General features: G+C 45.0%; 1 protein-coding gene across 1 annotated transcript in view; it reads left to right on the top strand.

The window, feature by feature from the left end:
- Positions 1 to 22,564, top strand: part of LOC135508221 (atrial natriuretic peptide receptor 3-like) — a 106,139-nt gene that overhangs the window by 29,572 nt on the left and 54,003 nt on the right. The window contains exon 3 of the mRNA XM_064928308.1: positions 297 to 472. Within this exon, the coding sequence (XP_064784380.1) occupies positions 297 to 472 (176 nt within the window). The remainder of the gene's footprint in view (positions 1 to 296; positions 473 to 22,564) is intronic.

Raw genomic sequence — 22,564 nt, forward strand, 5'->3', positions numbered from 1 at the left:
GTAAAAATACACATCAGTACAACGTTGCCAGCCCTACATATACTATGTTCCCAGCCCTACATATATACTCCGTTGTTCCCTACATATATACTCTGTTGTTCCCAGCCCTACATATATACAACCATGTTGTAATGCTTGGCCATGTTGTAATGCTTGGCCATGTTGTAATGCTTGTAAAGACCTTCCCACTATGCACATCTCCATGCCGAGGGTTGCACTACATGGTTATAGACAGAAACTTTTCAACATGTCAAAAATGTCACCTCTTTTTCATCTCTCCCTGTTTTGTTTCCTAGGCAACGGCTCGTGGAAGCGAGGGGATAGGTACGACAGTGAGGCGCGACAGGCGTACTCTGCCCTCAACACGGTCACGCTGCTCCGGACGGTCAAACCAGAGTTTGACAACTTCTCCTTGGAAGTCAAGAGATCAATTCAGAAAGCTGGACTACCGGACTGTGACGACTGTGACAATGTACGTACGCCTGGCATCCTAAACTCTAAACCAACTGTTAACTGTGAAGACTGTGATCATGTATATACAGTACCAGTCAAAAGTTTGGATACACCTACTCATTCAAGGGTTTTTCTTTGTTTTTACTATTTTCTACATTGTAGAATAATAGTGAAGACATCAAAACTATGATATAACACATATGGAATCATGTAGTAACCGCAAAAAGTGTTAAACAAATCAAAATATATTTTAGATTCTTCAAAGTAGCCACCCTTTGCCTTGATGACAGCTTTGCACACTCTTGGCATTCTCTCAACCAGCTTCACCTGGAATGCTTTTCCAACAGTCTTGAAGGAGTTCCCACATATGCTGAGCAATTGTTGGCTGCTTTTCCTTCACTCGGCGGTCTGACTCATCCCAAACCATCTCAATTGGGTTGAGATTGGGGGATTGTGGAGCCAGGTCATCTGATGCAGCATTTCACCACTCTCCTTCTTGGTAAAATAACCCTTATACAGCCTGGAGGTGTGTTGTGTCATTGTCTTGTGGAAAAACAAATGATAGTCCCACTAAGCCCAAACCAGTTGGGATGGCATATCGCTGCGGAATGCTGTGGTAGCCATGCTGGTTAAGTGAGCCTTGAATTTTAAATAAATCACTGTGTCACCAGCAAAGCACCCCCACACCATCACACTTCTTTCTCCATGCTTTATGGTGGGAAATACAAATTCGGAGATCATCCGTTCACCCACACAGCGTCTCACAAAGAAACGACTGTTGGAATCAAACATCTCAAATTTGGACTCATCAGACCAAAGGACAGATTTCCACCAGTCTAAATGTCCTTTGCTCGTGTTTCTTGGCCCAAGCAAGAGTCTTCTTCTTATTGGTGTCCCTTTAGTAGTGGTTTATTTGCAGCAATTCAACCATGAAGGCCTGATTCACACAGTCTCGTCTAAACAGTTGATGTTGAGATGTGTCAGTTACTTGAACTCTGAAGCATTTATTTGTACTGAAATTTCTGAGGCTGGTTACTCTGAACTTATCCTCTAGAGCAGAGGTAACTCTGGGTCTTCCTTTCCTGTAGCGGTCCTCATGAGAGACAGTTTCATCATAACTCTTTCAAAGTCCTTGAAATCTTCTGTATTGACTGACCTTCATGTCTTAAAGTAATGATGGACTGTCATTTCTCTTTGCTTATTTGAGCTGTTCTTGCCATAATATGGACTTGGTATTTTACTATAGGGCTATCTTCTGTATGCCAACCCTACCTTGCCACAACACAACTGTGCGTGTGTGTACTACAAGTCTGTGCTATGCTAGGCCCAATGGCTGGGGGGGTGTGTGTGTGTGTGTGTGTGTGTGTGTGTGCGTGTGCGCACACGTACTTCATGTCTGTGCTATGCTAGACCCAGTGGCTGGGAAACCTCTCCAGTTAGTCTGTAGTTGAGTCAAGGTAAACAACATAACGGACTGGGCCTAGAAACGGACTGGGCCTAGAAACGGACTGGGCCTAGAAACGGACTACGCTCTTAGAAAAATATTTCCAAAAGGGTTCTTCATCCCAGAGAGGATGAGGGGGAGATACGGGGGGGAGGATAGGGTCATATTTTACCAGTACCACCCCCTACTCCCCATATATTTTAGGATTCCCTATACTGAAATATAAACAAAACACACCAAACTCTCTGGCCTGGTTGGACCAGTAGCTAGTTAGCTGGTGCCCCAAGCTGAGGTAATGTGAAGTTCTTTCACTATGGCAGAGAGGATCAGGGGGATGTCTGGGAGGGAGAAAGGAGGCGTTATTCATGGGGGAACTCGGCACCGCTAATTCCTAGGCTGCTCGTCAGATATATGTAAATTAGACGCGCCAGCCACAACCATCACAAGAGACTTCATTGTCAACAAGCCGTTCAGCTAGGGCTCTGCAGGAGGAGGGAAAGAGGGAGAGAGGGAGAGAAAGATTTCTTTTCACATGGCCGTGGGTTGAGACAGGGATGCAGCTTAAGCCCCACCTTCTTTAACGTGCAGTTGAAGTCGGAAGTTTAGATACATTTAGGTTGCAGTCATTAAAACTCGTTTTTCAACCACTCCACAAATTTCTTGTTAACAAACTATAGGTTTGGCAAGTCGGTTAGGACATCTACTTTGTGCAGGACACAAGCAATTTTTCCAACAATTGTTTACAGACAGATTATTTTACTTATAATTTACTGTATCACGATTCCAGTGGGTCAGAAGTTTGCATACACTAAGTTGACTGTGCCTTTAAACAGCTTTGAAAATTCCAGAAAATTATGTCATGGCTTTAGAAGCTTCTGATCAGCTAATTGACATCATTTGAGTCAATTGGAGGTGTACCTGTGGATGTATTTCAAACTCAGTGCCTCTTTGCTTGACATCATGGGAAAATCAAAAGAAATCAGCCAAGACCTCAGAAAAGAAATGGTAAACCTCCACAAGTCTGGTTCATCTTTGGGAGCAATTTTCAAATGCCTGAAGGTACCACGTTCATCTGTACAAACAATAGTATGCAATTATAAGCACCATGGGACCACGCAGCCATCATACTGCTCAGGAAGGAGACGGGTTCTGTCTCCTAGAGATGAACGTACTTTGGTGCGAAAAGTGCAAATCAATCCCAGAACAACAGCAAAGGACCTTGTGAAGATGCTGGAGGAAACCGGTGCAAAAGTATCTATATCCACAGTAAAACGAGTCCTATGTCGACATAAACTGAAAGGCCGCTCAGCAAGGAAGAAGCCACTGCTCCAAACCGCCATGAAAAGCCAGAATACTGTTTGCAACTGCACATGGAGACAAAGATTGTACTTTTTGAAGAAATGTCCTCTGGTCTGATGTAACAAAAATAGAACTTTTTGGCCATAACGGCCATCGTTATGTTTGGAGGAAAAAGGGGGAGGCTTGCAAGCCGAAGAACACCATCCCAACCGTGAAGCACGGGGGTGGCAGCGTCATGTTGTGGAGGTGCTTTGCTGCAGGAGGGACTGGTGCACTTCACAAAATAGATGGCATCATGAGGCTGGAAAATTACGTGTATATATTGAAGCAACATCTCAACATTTTACATCAGTCAGGAAGTTAAAGCTTTGTCGTGAATGGGTCTTCCAAATGGATAATGACCCCAAGCATACTTCCAAAGTTGTGGCAAAATGACATAAGGACAACAAAGTCAAGGTATTGGAGTGGACATGGCAAAGCCCTGACCTCAATCCGATAGAAAATGTGTGGGCAGAACTGAAAAAGCGTGTGCGAGCAAGGAGGCCTACAAACCTGACTCAGTTACACCAGCTCTGTCAGGGGGAATGGGCCAAAATTCAACTTATTGTAGGAAGCTTGTGGAAGGCTACCTGAAACGTTTGACCCAAGTTAAACAATTTAAAGGCAATGCTACCAAATACTAATTGAGTGTATGCAAACTTCTGACCCACTGGGAATGAAAGAAACAAAAGCTGAAATAAATAATTCTCTACTATTATTCTGACATTTCACATTCTTAAAATAAAGTGGTGATCCTAACTGACCTAAGACAGGGAATTTTTACTTGAATTAAATGTCAGGAATTGTGAAAAAGAGTTTAAATTTATTTGGCTAAGGTGTATGTAAACTTCAGACTTCAACTGTATATATCAACAAATTGGAGAGGGCACTAGAACAGTCTGCAGCACCTGGCCTGATCCTGGGGTTCTGTTCACAAACAGACCCGACAGAGCACAGGGTCTGCAACACAATTAGACCCAACCAATTCATGAGAAAACAAAAATATAATTACTTGAAACATTGGAAAGAATTCACAAAAAAACAGAGCAAACTAGAATGCTATTTGGCCCTAAACCGAGAGTACACAGTGGCAGAATACCTGACCACTGTGACTGACCCAAAATTAAGGAAAGCTTTGACTATGTACAGACTCAGTGAGCATAGCCTTGCTATTGAGAAAGGACGCCGTAGGCAGACATGGCTCTCAAGAGATGACCGGCTATGTGCACAGTGCTCACAAAATGAGGTGGAAACTGAGCTGCACTTCCTAATCTCCTGCCAAATGTATGACCATATTAGAGACACATATTTCCCTCAGCTTACACAGACACACAAATAATTTGAAAACAAAATCCATTTTGATAAACTCACATATATATTGGCTGAAATATCAGTGTGCCATCACAGCAGCAAGATGTGTGACCTGTTACCACAAAAATCGGGCAACCAGTGAAGAACAAATACCATTGTAAATACAAACTGTTTATTTATTTTCCCTTTTGTACTTTAACTATTTGCACATCATTACAACATTGCCAAATCAAGTATATTTGTCTATATACAATGTAAACATGTTTCCAATACCAAAACATCCCCTTGGAGAGCGAGAGAGGAGAGGAAGAGAGAGGAGAGCGAGAGAGAGGAGAGAGAGAGAGAGGCGAGAGAGAGAGAGGCGAGAGAGAGAGAGGCGAGAGAGAGAGAGGCGAGAGAGAGAGAGAGGAGAGAGAGAGGAGAGAGAGAGAGGAGAGAGAGAATTTAAGTGGATGGCCATAACTCCAATATTTCTATCAAATCACAACCAGTAGGTGGGTGTGTTGCGTTAAAGCTCTGTTTTTACTTTCACTAACGTGACACACAGTACGTTGGTAAAAGGACCAGGCATGAATCATTTGATTTGTGTCAGAAATCAAAACAAGAACAGGCCCTGAACGTCCAGAACAGACTGATGCTTTTCAACAGCCCTGGCCAACGGCTCCAACACACATTCAGCCCTGACCAACGGCTCCAACACACATTCAGCCCTGACCAACGGCTCCAACACACATTCAGCCCTGACCAACGGCTCCAACACACATTCAGCCCTGGCCAACGGCTCCAACACACATTCAGCCCTGGCCAACGGCTCCAACACACATTCAGCCCTGACCAACGGCTCCAACACACATTCAGCCCTGACCAACGGCTCCAACACACATTCAGCCCTGACCAACGGCTCCAACACACATTCAGCCCTGACCAACGGCTCCAACACACATTCAGCCCTGACCAACGGCTCCAACACACATTCAGCCCTGACCAAGGGCTCCAACACACATTCAGCCCTGACCAAGGGCTCCAACACACATTCAGCCCTGACCAACGGCTCCAACACACATTCAGCCCTGACCAACGGCTCCAACACACATTCAGCCCTGACCAACGGCTCCAACACACATTCAGCCCTGACCAACGGCTCCAACACACATTCAGCCCTGACCAACGGCTCCAACACACATTCAGCCCTGACCAACGGCTCCAACACACATTCAGCCCTGACCAACGGCTCCAACACACATTCAGCCCTGACCAACGGCTCCAACACACATTCAGCCCTGACCAACGGCTCCAACACACATTCAGCCCTGACCAACGGCTCCAACACACATTCAGCCCTGACCAACGGCTCCAACACACATTCAGCCCTGGCCAACGGCTCCAACACACATTCAGCCCTGGCCAACGGCTCCAACACACATTCAGCCCTGACCAACGGCTCCAACACACATTCAGCCCTGACCAACGGCTCCAACACACATTCAGCCCTGACCAACGGCTCCAACACACATTCAGCCCTGACCAACGGCTCCAACACACATTCAGCCCTGACCAACGGCTCCAACACACATTCAGCCCTGACCAACGGCTCCAACACACATTCAGCCCTGACCAACGGCTCCAACACACATTCAGCCCTGACCAACGGCTCCAACACACATTCAGCCCTGACCAACGGCTCCAACACACATTCAGCCCTGGCCAACGGCTCCAACACACATTCAGCCCTGGCCAACGGCTCCAACACACATTCAGCCCTGACCAACGGCTCCAACACACATTCAGCCCTGACCAACGGCTCCAACACACATTCAGCCCTGACCAACGGCTCCAACACACATTCAGCCCTGACCAACGGCTCCAACACACATTCAGCCCTGACCAAGGGCTCCAACACACATTCAGCCCTGACCAAGGGCTCCAACACACATTCAGCCCTGACCAACGGCTCCAACACACATTCAGCCCTGGCCAACGGCTCCAACACACATTCAGCCCTGACCAACGGTTCCAACTCACATTCAGCACACACAGTAAAAGGAGGTGTCACTACACACTGACACAGTAAAAGGAGGTGTCACTACACACTGACACAGTAAAAGGTGTCACTACACACTGACACAGTAAAAGGAGGTGTCACTACACGCTGACACAGTAAAAGGAGGTGTCACTACACGCTGACACAGTAAAAGGAGGTGTCACTACACGCTGACACAGTAAAAGGAGGTGTCACTACACGCTGACACAGTAAAAGGAGGTGTCACTACACGCTGACACAGTAAAAGGAGGTGTCACTACACGCTGACACAGTAAAAGGAGGTGTCACTACACGCTGACACAGTAAAAGGAGGTGTCACTACACGCTGACACAGTAAAAGGAGGTGTCACTACACGCTGACACAGTAAAAGGAGGTGTCACTACACACTGACACAGTAAAAGGAGGTTTCATTTGGAAACCCTCAAGTTTATGGTTTATATATTTAGAATGTTTTACAGCTTTGTCTTTTAAAAAAAAAATCATCTTATTTATACTGAACAAAAATATAAATGCAACAATTTCAAACGATTTTACTAAGTTACAGTTCATATAAGGAAATCAGTAAAATTTCAATGAATTCATTAGGTCCTAATCTATGGATTTAACATGACTGGGAATACAGATATGCAGGCTGTTGATTGTGGCCTGTAGAATGTTGTCCCACTCCTCTTCAATGACAGTGCAAAGTTGCTGGATATTGGTGGGAACTGGAACATGCTGTTGTACATGTCGATCCAGAGCATCCCAAACATGCTCAATGTGTGACATGTCGGGTGAGTATGAGGGCCATGGAAAAACTGTTATATTTTCAGCTTCCAGATATTGTGTACAGATCCTTGCGACATGGGGCCGTGCATTATCATGCTGAAACATGAGGTGATGGCGGTGGATGAATGGCACGACAATGGATCTCAGGATCTTGTCACGGTATCTCTGTGCATTCAAATTGCCATTGATAAAATGCAATTGTGTTCGTTGTCCGTAGCTTATGTCTGCCCATACCATAACCACTGCCACCATGGGGCCCTTTGTTCACAACGTTGACATCAGCAAACCGCTCGCCACAGGCTGTTATGGTCTTTATTCAGGGATCAGTGTGTGTGTGTGTGTGTACACATGCCTTATTGTGTTGTTGATTGTGTGTGTGCGTGTGCGTGTGCGTGTGCGTGCGTGCGTGCGCGTGCGCGGTCTCTCTAATATCTACCGTGTGTCAGGGAGAGACAGGGCGTCAGGTCTGTACTTGAAGCAGCCCCCTCAGTGGTAAGTTATTAACAGAAACGTTGTCATTCCTGACAGACTGTCAGAGCAGATTTTAATCCTACCTCCAAGCCGGTCGTTTTACGCAAAAGGCCTGAGGAAGAGAATAGCACTCGTCCATTCCTTCATAGCATTATAGCTGGCTTGCATATACGTGTTGCAGAGGGCTACATTACCAACTAGCAAACAAGACCAAAAAAACATTATGAAAAGGCCAGATTTATTTTGAATGTTATGTGTAATTCATATTTAACCATTGTTTAAATGAAGTAAAGTGTCATGAAGAGGCAAGGCATGGCCAAGCACGCAATATAAGGCAATAGGAGACGATAAATAATAAATAACTGAATGGTCTTGTCTTGAGGCCCAACAGAGTGGAACCAGCTCTTTGAAGAAACCCCCTGTAGAGTCACATTACATCCCAGTACACTTCACTAGTCAGCAGATAAATGTAGACTTCCTTTTGTCTCTGCATGCATAGAGACTGGCTTCTGGGGCTAGTCTGATGGGCGTAATAACTGTAATAACCATGTCTAGTCTGCTGGGGGTAATAACCATGTCTAGTCTGCTGGGGGTAATAACCATGTCTAGTCTACTGGGGGTAATAACTGTAATAACCATGTCTAGTCTACTGGGGGTAATAACTGTAATAACCATGTCTAGTCTGATGGGGGTAATAACTGTAATAACCATGTCTAGTCTGCTGGGGGTAATAACTGTGTAATAACCATGTCTAGTCTGATGGGGGTAATAACTGTGTAATAACCATGTCTAGTCTGATGGGGGTAATAACTGTGTAATAACCATGTCTAGTCCACTGAGGGTAATAACCGTGTCTAGTCTGATGGGGGTAATAACTGTATAATAACCGTGTCTAGTCTGATGGGGCTAATAACTGTGTAATAACCATGTCTAGTCTGATGGGGGTAATAACTGTGTAATAACCGTGTCTAGTCTGATGGGGGTAATAACTGTGTAATAACCGTGTCAAGTCTGATGGGGGTAATAACTGTAATAACCATGTCTAGTCTGATGGGGGTAATAACTGTGTAATAACCATGTCTAGTCTGATGGGGGTAATAACTGTGTAATAACCGTGTCTAGTCTGATGGGGGTAATAACTGTGTAATAACCGTGTCTAGTCTGATGGGGGTAATAACTGTGGCTAGTCCGCTGGGGGTAATAACTGTGTAATTACCGTGGCTAGTCCGCTGGGGGTAATAACTGTGTAATAACCGTGGCTAGTCCGCTGGGGGTAATAACTGTGCAATAACCGTGGCTAGTCCTCTGGCGGTAATAACTGTGTAATAACCATGTCTAGTCCTCTGGGGGTAATAACCATGGCTAGTCCGCTGGGGGTAATAACTGTGGCTAGTCCGCTGGGGGTAATAACTGTGTAATAACCATGTCTATTCCGCTGGGGGTAATAACCGTGTCTCGTCCGCTGGGGGTAATAACCGTGGCTAGTCCGCTGGGGGTAATAACCGTGGCTAGTCCGCTGGGGGTAATAACTGTGTAATAACCGTGTCTCGTCCGCTGGGGGTAATAACCATGGCTAGTCCACTGGGGGTAATAACCGTGGCTAGTCCGCTGGGGGTAATAACCATGGCTAGTCCGCTGGGGGTAATAACCGTGGCTAGTCCGCTGGGGGTAATAACTGTGGCTAGTCCGCTGGGGGTAATAACTGTGTAATAACCATGTCTATTTCGCTGGGGGTAATAACCATGTCTAGTCCGCTGGGGGTAATAACCGTGGCTAGTCCGCTGGGGGTAATAACTGTGGCTAGTCTGCTGGGGGTAATAACTGTGTAATAACCATGTCTATTCCGCTGGGGGTAATAACCGTGTCTCGTCTGCTGGGGGTAATAACCGTGTCTCGTCTGCTGGGGGTAATAACCGTGGCTAGTCCGCTGGGGGTAATAACCGTGGCTAGTCCGCTGGGGGTAATAACTGTGTAATAACCGTGGCTAGTCCGCTAGGGGTAATAACCATGGCTAGTCCGCTGGGGGTAATAACCGTGGCTAGTCCGCTGGGGGTAATAACCGTGGCTACTCCGCTGGGGGTAATAACCGTGGCTAGTACGCTGGGGGTAATAACCGTGGCTAGTCCGCTGGGGGTAATAACCGTGGCTACTCCGCTGGGGGTAATAACCGTGGCTAGTACGCTGGGGGTAATAACCGTGGCTAGTCCGCTGGGGTTAATAAATATGACAACCTCTTCTTATGGCTGAGATCCCGCTAACGGGATCGATATGACAACAACCAGTGAAAGTGCAGGGCACCAAATTCAAAACAACAGAAGTCCCATAATTAAAATTCCTCAAACATAGAAGTATTTTACACTATTTTAAAGATAAACGTGTTGTTAATTCCACGACAGCGTCCGATTTCAAAAAGGCTTTACTACGAAAGAACACCAAACGATTATGTTTGGTCAGTACCTAGTCACAGAAATAAACAGTCATTTTTCCAGCCAAAGAGAGGAGTCACAAAAAGCAGAAATAGAGATATAATTAATCACTAACCTTTGATGATCTTCATCAGATGACACTCATAGGACTTCATGTTACACAATACATGTATGTTTTGTTCGATAAAGTTCATATTTATATTCAAAAATCTGAGTTTACAGGTGCGTTATGTTCAGTAGTTCCAAAACATCCGGTATTTTTGCAGAGAGCCACATCAATTTACAGAAATACTCATCATAAATGTTGATGAAAAGTGTTATGTGTTAAGTGTTATGCATGGAACTTTAGATAAACTTCTCCTTAATGTAACCGCTGTGTCAGATTTCAAAGAAGCTTTACCGAAAAAGCACACTATGCAATAATGAGTACTGCGCTCAGACAACAAAACAAGCCATACAGATCCGGCATGTTGTGGAGTCAACAGAAGTCAGAAATACACTATAAATATTCCCTTACCTTTGATGATCTTCATCAGAATGCACTCCCAGGAATCTCAGTTCCACAAAAAATGTTTGATTTATTCGATTAAAGTCCATAATTTATGTCCCAATACCTCCTTTTTGTTTGCGTGTTTAGTACACACTCCAAACTCACGACGTGCGGGCAAGTCCAGGAGAAAGCTCAGACGAAAAGTCACATTACAGTTCATAGAAACATGTCAAACAAAGTATAGAATCAATCTTTAGGATGTTTTTATCATTAATCTTCAATAATGTTCCAACCGGAGAATTCCTTTTTCTGTAGAAATGCAATAGAACGCAAGCTAACTCTCACCTGAGCGCGCGTGATCAGCTCATGCCACTCTCACAGACCTCTGACTCATTCAGCTCCCATTTCCCCCTCCGTCACAGTAGAAGCATCAAACAAGGTTCTACAGACTGTTGACATCTAGTGGAAGCCTTAGGAAGTGCAATATGACCCCATAGACACTGTATATTCGATAGGCAATGACTTGGAAACTACAAACATCAGATTTCCCACTTCCTGGTTGGATTTTTTTCTCTGGTTTTTGCCTGCCATGAGTTCTGTTATGCTCACAGACATCATTCAAACAGTTTTAGAAACTTTTCTATCCAAATCTACTAATAATATGCATATATTAGCAACTGGGCCTGAGTAGCAGTTTACTCTGGGCACCTTATTCATCCAAGCTACTCAATACTGCCCCCAGCCATAACAAGTTAGACTGACTATACAACAGGACCTCTTTTAACAGACTGACTATACAACTGAGGCTACACAACACAAACTCTGTTTGCAGAACATGACCATCTTTGGTAGGAAGCTGATAGGTCCAGTATGTGTGTTCCAGAGATGTTGTATTGTGGTCAAGATAACTAACCAGGGAACCCACCCAGCCATTCTCACTATCAAACACTACATTCTGGCCCAGTTATTCAGTGCAGAGCAACTAGACAAAGGCCCCAGTCTCTGTTTCTCTGTGCCCTGTCAGATTGGGCTGTGCAGTAGGGTCACTCCTGTGTCACTCTGTCTCCCCTTTACAGAGCACTACTTTGTACCAGGACACATAAAACTCTGGTCAAACGTATTTCACTATGTAGAGAATAGAGTGGAACTCCAGACTGGAGGACAGGGGAAGGCTGCGGCTCAACCTACTGTGGGAGAGAGATAACTATTTCAGTCGCTCTCCAGGCTCCTTGTTCCCAGCCGATATCACCATCCACACTGTCCTGTTGGGAGAGATACCGGGCGGTAGAGGTTGCCACCAACAGACCAGACCTGCATTGCCTCAACGGCATATAAACCACCCTATTGTTCAGTTGTCCCATTATTCTGACCAGTTGCCATTCGACTCTAGCCTTGTCCCAAATGTGTTTGTGCTGTGAAGTCTTATGGTCGTTCACATTTTCAAGTAATTCAACTGTCTCTTCTGGCTCAACGGCTGTGTGGCTCAGTCGGTAGAGCATGGCGCTTGCAACGCCAAGCGTCGTGGGTTCGATTCCCGCTGGGACCACCCATATGTAAAAGTAGTGGCCCCAGCCGACTTGTAAGTCGCTTTGGACAAAAGTGTCTGCTAAATGGGATATATAGGATCAGAATATCCTCAAGACAAGGCTAGGTTACTGTTAGGCTGCATGATCAGAATATCCTCAAGACAAGACAAGGCTAGGTTACTGTTAGCCTGCAGGATCAGAATATCCTCAAGACAAGACAAGGCTAGGTTTCTGTTAGGCTGCATGATCAGAATATCCTCAAGACAAGGCTAGGTTACTGTTAGGCTGCAGGATCAGAATATCCTCAAGACAAGACAAGGCTAGGTTACTGTTAGGCTGCAGGATCAGAATATCCTCAAGACAAGACAAGGCTAGGTTACTGTTAGGCTGCATGATCAGAATATCCTCAAGACAAGACAAGGCTAGGTTACTGTTAGGCTGCAGGATCAGAATATCCTCAAGACAAGGCAAGGCTAGGTTACTGTTAGGCTGCAGGATCAGAATATCCTCAAGACAAGACAAGGCTAGGTTACTGTTAGGCTGCATGATCAGAATATCCTCAAGACAAGACAAGGCTAGGTTACTGTTAGGCTGCAGGATCAGAATATCCTCAAGACAAGACAAGGCTAGGTTACTGTTAGGCTGCATGATCAGAATATCCTCAAGACAAGACAAGGCTAGGTTACTGTTAGGCTGCAGGATCAGAATATCCTCAAGACAAGACTAGGCTAGGTTACTGTTAGGCTGCAGGATCATAATATCCTCAAGACAAGACAAGGCTAGGTTACTGTTAGGCTGCAGGATCAGAATATCCTCAAGACAAGACAAGGCTAGGTTACTGTTAGGCTGCAGGATCAGAATATCCTCAAGACAAGACAAGGCTAGGTTACTGTTAGGCTGCATGATCAGAATATCCTCAAGACAAGGCTAGGTTACTGTTAGGCTGCATGATCAGAATATCCTCAAGACAAGGCTAGGTTACTGTTAGGCTGCAGGATCAGAATATCCTCAAGACAAGACAAGGCTAGGTTACTGTTAGGCTGCATGATCAGAATATCCTCAAGACAAGACAAGGCTAGGTTACTGTTAGGCTGCAGGATCAGAATATCCTCAAGACAAGGCTAGGTTACTGTTAGGCTGCAGGATCAGAATATCCTCAAGACAAGGCTAGGTTACTGTTAGGCTGCAGGATCAGAATATCCTCAAGACAAGACAAGGCTAGGTTACTGTTAGGCTGCATGATCAGAATATCCTCAAGACAAGGCTAGGTTACTGTTAGGCTGCAGGATCAGAATATCCTCAAGACAAGACAAGGCTAGGTTACTGTTAGGCTGCATGATCAGAATATCCTCAAGACAAGGCTAGGTTACTGTTAGGCTGCAGGATCAGAATATCCTCAAGACAAGACAAGGCTAGGTTACTGTTAGGCTGCATGATCAGAATATCCTCAAGACAAGGCTAGGTTACTGTTAGGCTGCAGGATCAGAATATCCTCAAGACAAGACAAGGCTAGGTTACTGTTAGGCTGCATGATCAGAATATCCTCAAGACAAGGCTAGGTTACTGTTAGGCTGCAGGATCAGAATATCCTCAAGACAAGACAAGGCTAGGTTACTGTTAGGCTGCAGGATCAGAATATCCTCAAGACAAGACAAGGCTAGGTTACTGTTAGGCTGCATGATCAGAATATCCTCAAGACAAGACAAGGCTAGGTTACTGTTAGGCTGCAGGATCAGAATATCCTCAAGACAAGGCAAGGCTAGGTTACTGTTAGGCTGCATGATCAGAATATCCTCAAGACAAGACAAGGCTAGGTTACTGTTAGGCTGCATGATCAGAATATCCTCAAGACAAGACAAGGCTAGGTTACTGTTAGGCTGCAGGATCAGAATATCCTCAAGACAAGGCTAGGTTACTGTTAGGCTGCAGGATCAGAATATCCTCAAGACAAGACAAGGCTAGGTTACTGTTAGGCTGCAGGATCAGAATATCCTCAAGACAAGACAAGGCTAGGTTACTGTTAGGCTGCATGATCAGAATATCCTCAAGACAAGACAAGGCTAGGTTACTGTTAGGCTGCATGATCAGAATATCCTCAAGACAAGACAAGGCTAGGTTACTGTTAGGCTGCATGATCAGAATATCCTCAAGACAAGACAAGGCTAGGTTACTGTTAGGCTGCATAATCAGAATATCCTCAAGACAAGACAAGACTAGGTTACTGTTAGGCTGCAGGATCAGAATATCCTCAAGACAAGGCTAGGTTACTGTTAGGCTGCAGGATCAGAATATCCTCAAGACAAGACAAGGCTAGGTTACTGTTAGGCTGCATGATCAGAATATCCTCAAGACAAGGCTAGGTTACTGTTAGGCTGCAGGATCAGAATATCCTCAAGACAAGACAAGGCTAGGTTACTGTTAGGCTGCAGGATCAGAATATCCTCAAGACAAGACAAGGCTAGGTTACTGTTAGGTTGCAGGATCAGAATATCCTCAAGACAAGGCTAGGTTACTGTTAGGCTGCATGATCAGAATATCCTCAAGACAAGACAAGGCTAGGTTACTGTTAGGCTGCAGGATCAGAATATCCTCAAGACAAGGCTAGGTTACTGTTAGGCTGCATGATCAGAATATCCTCAAGGCAAGGCTAGGTTACTGTTAGGCTGCATGATCAGAATATCCTCAAGACAAGGCTAGGTTACTGTTAGGCTGCAGGATCAGAATATCCTCAAGACAAGGCTAGGTTACTGTTAGGCTGCATGATCAGAATATCCTCAAGACAAGGCTAGGTTACTGTTAGGCTGCAGGATCAGAATATCCTCAAGACAAGGCTAGGTTACTGTTAGGCTGCAGGATCAGAATATCCTCAAGGCAAGGCTAGGTTACTGTTAGGCTGCATGATCAGAATATCCTCAAGACAAGGCTAGGTTACTGTTAGCCTGCAGGATCAGAATATCCTCAAGACAAGACAAGGCTAAGTTACTGTTAGGCTGCATGATCAGAATATCCTCAAGACAAGACAAGGCTAGGTTACTGTTAGGCTGCATGATCAGAATATCCTCAAGACAAGACAAGGCTAGGTTACTGTTAGGCTGCAGGATCAGAATATCCTCAAGACAAGGCTAGGTTACTGTTAGGCTGCAGGATCAGAATATCCTCAAGACAAGACAAGGCTAGGTTACTGTTAGGCTGCAGGATCAGAATATCCTCAAGACAAGGCTAGGTTACTGTTAGGCTGCAGGATCAGAATATCCTCAAGACAAGGCTAGGTTACTGTTAGGCTGCAGGATCAGAATATCCTCAAGACAAGACAAGGCTAGGTTACTGTTAGGCTGCATGATCAGAATATCCTCAAGACAAGACAAGGCTAGGTTACTGTTAGGCTGCAGGATCAGAATATCCTCAAGACAAGACAAGGCTAGGTTACTGTTAGCCTGCAGGATCAGAATATCCTCAAGACAAGACAAGGCTAGGTTACTGTTAGGCTGCAGGATCAGAATATCCTCAAGACAAGGCTAGGTTACTGTTAGGCTGCATGATCAGAATATCCTCAAGACAAGACAAGGCTAGGTTACTGTTAGGCTGCAGGATCAGAATATCCTCAAGACAAGACAAGGCTAGGTTACTGTTAGGCTGCATGATCAGAATATCCTCAAGACAAGGCTAGGTTACTGTTAGGCTGCAGGATCAGAATATCCTCAAGACAAGACAAGGCTAGGTTACTGTTAGCCTGCAGGATCAGAATATCCTCAAGACAAGACAAGGCTAGGTTACTGTTAGGCTGCATGATCAGAATATCCTCAAGACAAGGCTAGGTTACTGTTAGGCTGCAGGATCAGAATATCCTCAAGACAAGGCTAGGTTACTGTTAGGCTGCAGGATCAGAATATCCTCAAGACAAGACAAGGCTAGGTTACTGTTAGGCTGCAGGATCAGAATATCCTCAAGACAAGGCTAGGTTACTGTTAGGCTGCAGGATCAGAATATCCTCAAGACAAGGCTAGGTTACTGTTAGGCTGCAGGATCAGAATATCCTCAAGACAAGACAAGGCTAGGTTACTGTTAGGCTGCATGATCAGAATATCCTCAAGACAAGGCTAGGTTACTGTTAGCCTGCAGGATCAGAATATCCTCAAGACAAGACTAGGCTAGGTTACTGTTAGGCTGCATGATCAGAATATCCTCAAGACAAGACAAGGCTAGGTTACTGTTAGGCTGCATGATCAGAATATCCTCAAGACAAGACAAGGCTAGGTTACTGTTAGGCTGCAGGATCAGAATATCCTCAAGACAAGACAAGGCTAGGTTACTGTTAGGCTGCAGGATCAGAATATCCTCAAGACAAGACAAGACTAGGTTACTGTTAGGCTGCAGGATCAGAATATCCTCAAGACAAGACAAGGCTAGGTTACTGTTAGGCTGCAGGATCAGAATATCCTCAAGACAAGACAAGGCTAGGTTACTGTTAGGCTGCATGATCAGAATATCCTCAAGACAAGACAAGGCTAGGTTACTGTTAGGCTGCAGGATCAGAATATCCTCAAGACAAGGCTAGGTTACTGTTAGGCTGCAGGATCAGAATATCCTCAAGACAAGGCTAGGTTACTGTTAGGCTGCAGGATCAGAATATCCTCAAGACAAGACAAGGCTAGGTTACTGTTAGGCTGCATGATCAGAATATCCTCAAGACAAGGCTAGGTTACTGTTAGGCTGCAGGATCAGAATATCCTCAAGACAAGGCTAGGTTACTGTTAGGCTGCAGGATCAGAATATCAGGATCAGAATATCCTCAAGACAAGACAAGGCTAGGTTACTGTTAGGCTGCATGATCAGAATATCCTCAAGACAAGACAAGGCTAGGTTACTGTTAGGCTGCAGGATCAGAATATCCTCAAGACAAGACAAGGCTAGGTTACTGTTAGGCTGCAGGATCAGAATATCCTCAAGACAAGGCTAGGTTACTGTTAGGCTGCAGGATCAGAATATCCTCAAGACAAGACAAGGCTAGGTTACTGTTAGGCTGCAGGATCAGAATATCCTCAAGACAAGACAAGGCTAGGTTACTGTTAGGCTGCAGGATCAGAATATCCTCAAGACAAGGCTAGGTTACTGTTAGGCTGCAGGATCAGAATATCCTCAAGACAAGGCTAGGTTACTGTTAGGCTGCATGATCAGAATATCCTCAAGACAAGACAAGGCTAGGTTACTGTTAGCCTGCAGGATCAGAATATCCTCAAGACAAGACAAGGCTAGGTTTCTGTTAGGCTGCATGATCAGAATATCCTCAAGACAAGGCTAGGTTACTGTTAGGCTGCAGGATCAGAATATCCTCAAGACAAGACAAGGCTAGGTTTCTGTTAGGCTGCAGGATCAGAATATCCTCAAGACAAGGCTAGGTTACTGTTAGGCTGCAGGATCAGAATATCCTCAAGACAAGGCTAGGTTACTGTTAGGCTGCAGGATCAGAATATCCTCAAGACAAGGCTAGGTTACTGTTAGGCTGCATGATCAGAATATCCTCAAGACAAGGCTAGGTTACTGTTAGGCTGCAGGATCAGAATATCCTCAAGACAAGACAAGGCTAGGTTACTGTTAGGCTGCAGGATCAGAATATCCTCAAGACAAGACAAGGCTAGGTTACTGTTAGCCTGCAGGATCAGAATATCCTCAAGACAAGACAAGGCTAGGTTACTGTTAGGCTGCAGGATCAGAATATCCTCAAGACAAGGCTAGGTTACTGTTAGGCTGCAGGATCAGAATATCCTCAAGACAAGACAAGGCTAGGTTACTGTTAGGCTGCAGGATCAGAATATCCTCAAGACAAGACAAGGCTAGGTTACTGTTAGGCTGCAGGATCAGAATATCCTCAAGACAAGACAAGGCTAGGTTACTGTTAGGCTGCATGATCAGAATATCCTCAAGACAAGACAAGGCTAGGTTACTGTTAGGCTGCAGGATCAGAATATCCTCAAGACAAGGCTAGGTTACTGTTAGGCTGCAGGATCAGAATATCCTCAAGACAAGACAAGGCTAGGTTACTGTTAGGCTGCAGGATCAGAATATCCTCAAGACAAGACAAGGCTAGGTTACTGTTAGGCTGCATGATCAGAATATCCTCAAGACAAGGCTAGGTTACTGTTAGGCTGCAGGATCAGAATATCCTCAAGACAAGGCTAGGTTACTGTTAGGCTGCAGGATCAGAATATCCTCAAGACAAGGCTAGGTTACTGTTAGGCTGCAGGATCAGAATATCCTCAAGACAAGGCTAGGTTACTGTTAGGCTGCAGGATCAGAATATCCTCAAGACAAGACAAGGCTAGGTTACTGTTAGGCTGCAGGATCAGAATATCCTCAAGACAAGACAAGGCTAGGTTACTGTTAGGCTGCAGGATCAGAATATCCTCAAGACAAGACAAGGCTAGGTTACTGTTAGGCTGCAGGATCAGAATATCCTCAAGACAAGGCTAGGTTACTGTTAGCCTGCAGGATCAGAATATCCTCAAGACAAGACAAGGCTAGGTTACTGTTAGGCTGCAGGATCAGAATATCCTCAAGACAAGGCTAGGTTACTGTTAGGCTGCAGGATCAGAATATCCTCAAGACAAGGCTAGGTTACTGTTAGGCTGCATGATCAGAATATCCTCAAGACAAGGCTAGGTTACTGTTAGGCTGCAGGATCAGAATATCCTCAAGACAAGACAAGGCTACTGTTAGGCTGCAGGATCAGAATATCCTCAAGACAAGGCTAGGTTACTGTTAGGCTGCATGATCAGAATATCCTCAAGACAAGGCTAGGTTACTGTTAGGCTGCAGGATCAGAATATCCTCAAGACAAGACAAGGCTACTGTTAGGCTGCAGGATCAGAATATCCTCAAGGCAAGGCTAGGTTACTGTTAGGCTGCAGGATCAGAATATCCTCAAGACAAGGCTAGGTTACTGTTAGGCTGCAGGATCAGAATATCCTCAAGACAAGACAAGGCTAGGTTACTGTTAGGCTGCAGGATCAGAATATCCTCAAGACAAGGCTAGGTTACTGTTAGGCTGCAGGATCAGAATATCCTCAAGACAAGACAAGGCTAGGTTACTGTTAGGCTGCAGGATCAGAATATCCTCAAGACAAGGCTAGGTTACTGTTAGGCTGCATGATCAGAATATCCTCAAGACAAGGCTAGGTTACTGTTAGGCTGCAGGATCAGAATATCCTCAAGACAAGACAAGGCTAGGTTACTGTTAGCCTGCAGGATCAGAATATCCTCAAGACAAGACAAGGCTAGGTTACTGTTAGGCTGCATGATCAGAATATCCTCAAGACAAGGCTAGGTTACTGTTAGGCTGCAGGATCAGAATATCCTCAAGACAAGGCTAGGTTACTGTTAGGCTGCAGGATCAGAATATCCTCAAGACAAGACAAGGCTAGGTTACTGTTAGGCTGCAGGATCAGAATATCCTCAAGACAAGGCTAGGTTACTGTTAGGCTGCAGGATCAGAATATCCTCAAGACAAGGCTAGGTTACTGTTAGGCTGCAGGATCAGAATATCCTCAAGACAAGACAAGGCTAGGTTACTGTTAGGCTGCAGGATCAGAATATCCTCAAGACAAGACAAGGCTAGGTTACTGTTAGGCTGCAGGATCAGAATATCCTCAAGACAAGACAAGGCTAGGTTACTGTTAGGCTGCAGGATCAGAATATCCTCAAGACAAGGCTAGGTTACTGTTAGGCTGCAGGATCAGAATATCCTCAAGACAAGGCTAGGTTACTGTTAGGCTGCAGGATCAGAATATCCTCAAGACAAGGCTAGGTTACTGTTAGGCTGCAGGATCAGAATATCCTCAAGACAAGACAAGGCTAGGTTTCTGTTAGGCTGCATGATCAGAATATCCTCAAGACAAGGCTAGGTTACTGTTAGGCTGCAGGATCAGAATATCCTCAAGACAAGACAAGGCTAGGTTACTGTTAGGCTGCAGGATCAGAATATCCTCAAGACAAGGCTAGGTTACTGTTAGGCTGCAGGATCAGAATATCCTCAAGACAAGACAAGGCTAGGTTACTGTTAGGCTGCATGATCAGAATATCCTCAAGACAAGACAAGGCTAGGTTACTGTTAGGCTGCAGGATCAGAATATCCTCAAGACAAGACAAGGCTAGGTTACTGTTAGGCTGCAGGATCAGAATATCCTCAAGACAAGGCTAGGTTACTGTTAGGCTGCAGGATCAGAATATCCTCAAGACAAGACAAGGCTAGGTTACTGTTAGGCTGCAGGATCAGAATATCCTCAAGACAAGACAAGGCTAGGTTACTGTTAGGCTGCATGATCAGAATATCCTCAAGACAAGACAAGGCTAGGTTACTGTTAGGCTGCAGGATCAGAATATCCTCAAGACAAGGCTAGGTTACTGTTAGGCTGCAGGATCAGAATATCCTCAAGACAAGACAAGGCTAGGTTACTGTTAGGCTGCAGGATCAGAATATCCTCAAGACAAGACAAGGCTAGGTTACTGTTAGGCTGCATGATCAGAATATCCTCAAGACAAGACAAGGCTAGGTTACTGTTAGGCTGCATGATCAGAATATCCTCAAGACAAGACAAGGCTAGGTTACTGTTAGGCTGCATGATCAGAATATCCTCAAGACAAGACAAGGCTAGGTTACTGTTAGGCTGCATGATCAGAATATCCTCAAGACAAGGCTAGGTTACTGTTAGGCTGCAGGATCAGAATATCCTCAAGACAAGACAAGGCTAGGTTACTGTTAGGCTGCAGGATCAGAATATCCTCAAGACAAGACAAGGCTAGGTTACTGTTAGGCTGCAGGATCAGAATATCCTCAAGACAAGACAAGGCTAGGTTACTGTTAGGCTGCAGGATCAGAATATCCTCAAGACAAGACAAGGCTAGGTTACTGTTAGGCTGCATGATCAGAATATCCTCAAGACAAGACAAGACTAGGTTACTGTTAGGCTGCAGGATCAGAATATCCTCAAGACAAGGCTAGGTTACTGTTAGGCTGCATGATCAGAATATCCTCAAGACAAGACAAGGCTAGGTTACTGTTAGGCTGCATGATCAGAATATCCTCAAGACAAGGCTAGGTTACTGTTAGGCTGCAGGATCAGAATATCCTCAAGACAAGGCTAGGTTACTGTTAGGCTGCAGGATCAGAATATCCTCAAGACAAGACAAGGCTAGGTTACTGTTAGGCTGCATGATCAGAATATCCTCAAGACAAGGCTAGGTTACTGTTAGCCTGCAGGATCAGAATATCCTCAAGACAAGACTAGGCTAGGTTACTGTTAGGCTGCATGATCAGAATATCCTCAAGACAAGACAAGGCTAGGTTACTGTTAGGCTGCATGATCAGAATATCCTCAAGACAAGACAAGGCTAGGTTACTGTTAGGCTGCAGGATCAGAATATCCTCAAGACAAGACAAGGCTAGGTTACTGTTAGGCTGCAGGATCAGAATATCCTCAAGACAAGACAAGGCTAGGTTACTGTTAGGCTGCAGGATCAGAATATCCTCAAGACAAGACAAGGCTAGGTTACTGTTAGGCTGCAGGATCAGAATATCCTCAAGACAAGACAAGGCTAGGTTACTGTTAGGCTGCAGGATCAGAATATCCTCAAGACAAGACAAGGCTAGGTTACTGTTAGGCTGCAGGATCAGAATATCCTCAAGACAAGACAAGGCTGGGTTACTGTTAGGCTGCAGGATCAGAATAGCCTCAAGACAAGGCAAGGCTAGGTTACTGTTAGGCTGCAGGATCAGAATATCCTCAAGACAAGGCTAGGTTACTGTTAGGCTGCAGGATCAGAATATCCTCAAGACAAGACAAGGCTAGGTTACTGTTAGGCTGCATGATCAGAATATCCTCAAGACAAGACAAGACTAGGTTACTGTTAGGCTGCAGGATCAGAATATCCTCAAGACAAGGCTAGGTTACTGTTAGGCTGCATGATCAGAATATCCTCAAGACAAGACAAGGCTAGGTTACTGTTAGGCTGCATGATCAGAATATCCTCAAGACAAGACAAGGCTAGGTTACTGTTAGGCTGCAGGATCAGAATATCCTCAAGACAAGACTAGGTTACTGTTAGGCTGCAGGATCAGAATATCCTCAAGACAAGGCTAGGTTACTGTTAGGCTGCAGGATCAGAATATCCTCAAGACAAGACAAGGCTAGGTTACTGTTAGGCTGCATGATCAGAATATCCTCAAGACAAGGCTAGGTTACTGTTAGCCTGCAGGATCAGAATATCCTCAAGACAAGACTAGGCTAGGTTACTGTTAGGCT

The sequence above is a fragment of the Oncorhynchus masou genome, chromosome 1 (assembly GCF_036934945.1).
Source record: "Oncorhynchus masou masou isolate Uvic2021 chromosome 1, UVic_Omas_1.1, whole genome shotgun sequence".
In the NCBI taxonomy this organism is placed as follows: domain Eukaryota; kingdom Metazoa; phylum Chordata; class Actinopteri; order Salmoniformes; family Salmonidae; genus Oncorhynchus; species Oncorhynchus masou.